Source organism: Orycteropus afer, unplaced genomic scaffold (assembly GCF_000298275.1).
Source record: "Orycteropus afer afer isolate SDZICR_OR568_19922 unplaced genomic scaffold, OryAfe1.0 scaffold00072, whole genome shotgun sequence".
In the NCBI taxonomy this organism is placed as follows: Eukaryota; Metazoa; Chordata; class Mammalia; order Tubulidentata; family Orycteropodidae; genus Orycteropus; species Orycteropus afer.
The window spans coordinates 10,191,541-10,196,715 of record NW_006921659.1 but is presented as its reverse complement, the minus strand read 5'-3'; the positions used below and the strand labels follow the sequence as shown (position 1 = coordinate 10,196,715).

General features: G+C 36.9%; 1 protein-coding gene across 1 annotated transcript in view; it reads right to left on the bottom strand.

Annotated features, from left to right (window-relative positions):
• Nucleotides 1–5,175, bottom strand: part of HACE1 (HECT domain and ankyrin repeat containing E3 ubiquitin protein ligase 1) — a 246,142-nt gene that overhangs the window by 103,961 nt on the left and 137,006 nt on the right. The window contains exons 8-9 of the mRNA XM_042780944.1: nucleotides 838–934; nucleotides 556–662 (exon numbers count right to left, since the gene is read on the bottom strand). Coding sequence (XP_042636878.1) covers nucleotides 556–662; nucleotides 838–934 — 204 coding nt within the window. The remainder of the gene's footprint in view (nucleotides 1–555; nucleotides 663–837; nucleotides 935–5,175) is intronic.

Sequence of the window (5,175 nt, the reverse complement as noted above, 5' to 3'; positions counted from 1 at the left end):
TTGAACCACCAGCCTTCTGGTTAGCAGTCAAGTACCTTAGGCACTATACCACCAGAACACCTATTAATTTGATAAGTATTCAAAAGCTCATATAGAGATAAGAAGATATAAAATCTTTGTTTAAAATCACTCAGTAAAAACCAATAACAAACATAAATAGGTAACAGAAATCACCCAAACACTGATAGAAATTTCCAAACTTCTAAAATTTAATAGTTTTAACTCTGTCATTTTTTGAAGTGGTTTAAAATGAACTATTAAAAATACAGAGCTCAATAAACTGGTAGTTATTAATCATCACATGATATCCCTTCTTAGATTCTTTTCCTCTACCTAGTAAAATATTTCAGTTATCTTAAGACACCAAAGGGTCAGAGGGCAGAAGATTCATAGGACCAAAAATTGACACAAAGTTTACTAATTCCTGCATAGTTTATACTTATCTTGTAATGCAAATAAGCAAATTCAAGTTACTGAAGTTTATGTTTAATAAATAAAATATATATATGTTAAGCATGATAAAGCTCATTTATCGACAAGCTACTAGTGCATTACATTACCATGTTTTCTCGAAGATCTTCATTCTGTGTCATTTGAATAATTGTCTGGAAAAGCCTAGGGTGATACTGAATTAATACCTCACAGGTTTCTCCATATCCACCCTAAAAACAAGATTTAAAATGATCTAAGTTTAAAAACAAACTTCTTTTTAAAGATCACGTTCTTCGCATGATAGAAATCTTTACAACCAGCCTCTCATTTAAGAAAAAAGTGACTTTACCAGTGTCAGTTTCTATTATTAAGTTAGGGGGCTAAGAAAATTCATTAAAAACATACCTGTACACATAAATCCAGAGGGGTTACTCCATTTTTATCTGGCAGGTATTTGGCTCCTCGTAACAGAAGAATTTGTGCTGTGTCTCTTTGACCATGACTATACAGAAACAGAACCAAGTAAAAAAATATGATCTTTTTAAAACTTAAAGTCATTTTCTGTGAATTATGAACTGTTAAAATGAGTCAACAGATTACAGAAAGAAATGATAGGAAGATCTGAATTACATTCACAGAGCAATTGAGAGAATTTTTCCCTATGTTTGGTCATACTTTGTGTAGACAAGAAAGGTAAGAATGTGATCTATTAAATTTTAGAATGAACTGGGGACACAATGTCTAAAAGATATCATAATAATTTGGGATAAGTAGCTGCTATTCAGATTTCTACTTTATTTTTTCCTTCTACTCACTTCCTGATCATTTTCTCAACCCTAGCCTGACCTTCCTATCACACACATTTAAGTCTCTAGACTTCTTAGCCCAAAATAATAGTATATTTTATGGCACTTTAATACTTGGTTTACAAAAAAAAAAAAAAAAAAGAGAGTATATCAAAGTAAGAGAACACTGTCTTCCTCTTGCTTAGTAAACATTTATAGTGTTATTATAAGTAAACAGTACATTTTTAAATGCTGATAACTTAGCTCCCTTTATTGGTTCAAGGAGCTCTGATGGCATAGTGGCTGAAAGCATTCAGCTGCTAGCCAAAAGGTCGGCAGTTCAAATACACTAATTACTCTGCAGGAGAAAGATGAGGCAATGAGATAGCTGCTTCTGTAAAGATTACAGCCTTGAAGACCCTATGGCATAGTTCTACTCTGTCCTACAGGATTGCTAAAAGTTAGAACAGACTCAATGGCAGTGGGTTTGGTTTCTGGTTTTATTGGTTCATCTATAACCCTAATTGAGCAGAGAGTTTAAGTAGCCCAAAATACTACCTCATTTCCAATGTGCACTTTATCAACCTGCTTTAGCAACATCCACTCAAGTTCGGCTTCTGCAGGCAGGTAGTTAATCTGTCCAGAAGCAAAAAGTCTCTTATCTACCTGCCACACTCTCTGGCTACTCTCTTTCTAGAAGTAAAATTAGATAGTGACTACTATTCTATCAGCTGGGACCACACAACTCTGGGCATAACCACTGGACACTAGGTCTAGTCACTCAATGAGTTAATCTGATCATAGACAACAAAAACTAAACCCACCACCATTGAGTCAATTCTAAGTTGTAGAAATCTTATACAACATAGTAGAACTGTCTCATAGAGTTTCTAAGGCTATAAATCTTCATCAACATAGAATACCTCATCTGTCACCTGTGGAGTGGTTGGTGGGTTCAAAGCACTGACATTTTGGTTAGCAGCTGAATACCTTAACCACTGCACCAGACATAGGCAATATGAAAATAAATTCATAATACAGGGACATTAAAGTTCAATGTTAATTTTAAGAAACACTGAAGAGAGTCATACAGTCTGAAAGGGCATTTAATCTAAACATTTTTTTTTGTAAATTAGAAAAACGACTAATCTAAGCACAAGAGCACAAGTGGAATTAGAATCCAGATCTCTGAGCTTTTAGATCAATATTCTTTGTACAATACCATTAGCAAAAAACCAGTATGCCATTTTACAAAGAGAAAAAGTACATAGAAGGCTCAAAACTTTAAGAATGAAAAACAATATTCATTCTTTCACAAAATGTCATGTATACAAAGTATTATTTAAAACTAAATGAACTTAACTAATTTTCAAAATACATAATAAAATTCTACTTTAAAACTGTTGCTGTTGTTAGATGCTGTTGAGTCATTTCCTACTCATAGCGACCCCATGCACAGCAGAACGAAACACTGCCCAATCCCGCGCCAGCTCCATGATCCCTGCTATACTTGAGCCCATCATCACAGCCACCGCATCAATCCATCTCATTGAAGGCCTCCCCCTCTTTTGTCGACCCTCCCTCCACCCTACCAAACATGACATCCTTCTCCAGGGAACGGTCCCTTCTGACTATAAAACAAGTGCCAGATAATCCTGTGGCAGTGATTATAGGTAGATCATTCTCTGGATACTTTATTATAATACTAATTATCTTCCTTAACCCAAAAATCAATAGGTCAGAATTAAGTTAAACATCAAATTTACTCCAGAAAAAGCAGAAAATTGAGAAGCCACATAAATCAGTAATCACTTCCAAAACAACAATAACTAGATTTACTAGTGTACAGCATTTGTCATTAAGCTGGTTGATCAAGACAAGATACATTATAGCTGATGGTAGTGTCTAAGGCATATGACTGCTAACCAGAAGGCTGGCAGTTCAAATCCACCGTCCAGTTCTCAGAAGGAAGGCTGGGCAATCTACTTCTGTAGTGATACTGCCTTGGAAACCCAAGGAGAGGTTGCTCTAAGTAGGACCTGACTCGATGAGTTTGGTTTATTATTATTATTATTATTTATCATATCTAAAAGACTACTCTATGCCACACCATCCTGAATGCACCCAATCTCATCTAAAAATAAAGGCTGAGTGAAAAGAAACTAACTTGAGCACAATTCATTTAGTGAAGCAGTGATAACTTTGCTAGTACCCAAAGTTCAGAGAAATCCAGATTTACAAAGCTACTCTTTTCATTTGTAATTAAATTTCTTTCATGTTGTTGTTATGTGCCATCGAGTCAGACCTGACTCACAGCGACCTGTCCTTGGGTTTCCAAGGCAGTATCACTACAGAAGTAGATTGCCCAACCTTCCTTCCGAGGAATGGCTGGTGGGTGTGAATTGCCAGCCTCCTGGTTAGCAGTTAAGTGCCTTAGGCACTGTACTACTAGAGCTCCTATAAAATAGGTACTCATCCTATTTTCCAACTGAGTAAACTATAGCTCAAGAGTGTAATGGAGTTGCTCAAAATCAACAGCTACATGGCAGAGCAGAATCCGAACCTAGATCAATCTGATTCCAAAACCTTTCATCTGCTTTATACTGTTCCACCAAGAACAAACAAGAGTCCATCTGCTTTGAACAACAAACAAGGGAATATATGCTTTGAGAACATGATGAGGATCACACAGTATGAACATACAAAATCACCATGTATATGGGGGACATTGTTCAACGTATGTGGTTTTAAAAAAGCCTCAGAAAAATTATTTTTGTACTATACATAAACCAAGAAACCAAACTCATTGCGAGTGAGTCGATTCTCACTCACAGCGACCCTCTTTGGGTTTTAGAGGCAGTAAATCTTTATGGAAGTAGATTGCCCAGTCTTCTTTCTGTGGAGTGGCTGGGGGGTTTGAGCCACCAACCTTCTGGTTAGCAGGCAAATGTGTTAGACACTATGCTACCAGATCTCCTTCAAACCCAACTAATAGCAACTCCTCCTTGGGTTTCTGAGGTGATATCACTACGGAAGTAGATTGCCCAACCTTCCTTCCAGGGAGAGGCTAGTAGATTTGAACCGCTAGCCTTCTGGTTAGCAGTCAAATGACTTAGGCACTACGCCACCAGAACTCCTGTACTACATATGTTGTTGTTGTTGTTGTTATGTGCCATTGAGTCGGTCCTGACTCAGAGCGACCCGTCCTTGGATTTCCGAGGCGGTATCTCTATGGAAGTAGATTGACCAACCTTCCTTCTGAGGAGTGGCTGGTGGGTTTGAACCTCCAGCCTTCTGGTTAGCAGTCAAGTGCCTTAGGCACTAGGCTATACATAGAAAACACAATTACATAAAGAAAAAGCAACACAATTACGACATTTTTACAAAGCTGGGATAATTTCTAAAACTACAACAAAATCTAATTTATGATCAGGTGACATTTCATTTCAAAAATAATCTAAAGGAAGAAACAATAGCAAATAACATGCAAAATTCACGTAACCCACAGAAGGCCCTCAAATATCTCATGTGCAGAACTGCAACAAATTAGGTTTGTCGTGTAACAGATTGCTCAGGTTGCCTAGAAAAGTCTTCAGTTAAAATAACTGTAAAAATTTACTCAATGAATAATTATTCTTTACAACTTAAGTTATATTTTAGTATTAATTGAGATAACAGTCTCTTCCAGAACCTATCACTCTGTTTTATAGAAACAAAGACACTGACAAAGATTTAACTCACAAGAAACCTGCAGTGGCTTCTAAAAGCTTGAAAAACTAATTTCTCAGGCACTTTCAGTCTCTTGGGAGCTCTGGTGGGGCAATGGTTAAAGCAAACCCACCAGCCATTCTACTGAAGAAAGATGACGCATTCTGCTTTCGTATAGCCTTAGTAACCCTCTGGGACAGCTCTACTCTGTCTTACAGGGTTACTATGAGTAAGAATAGGGGATAAAAGC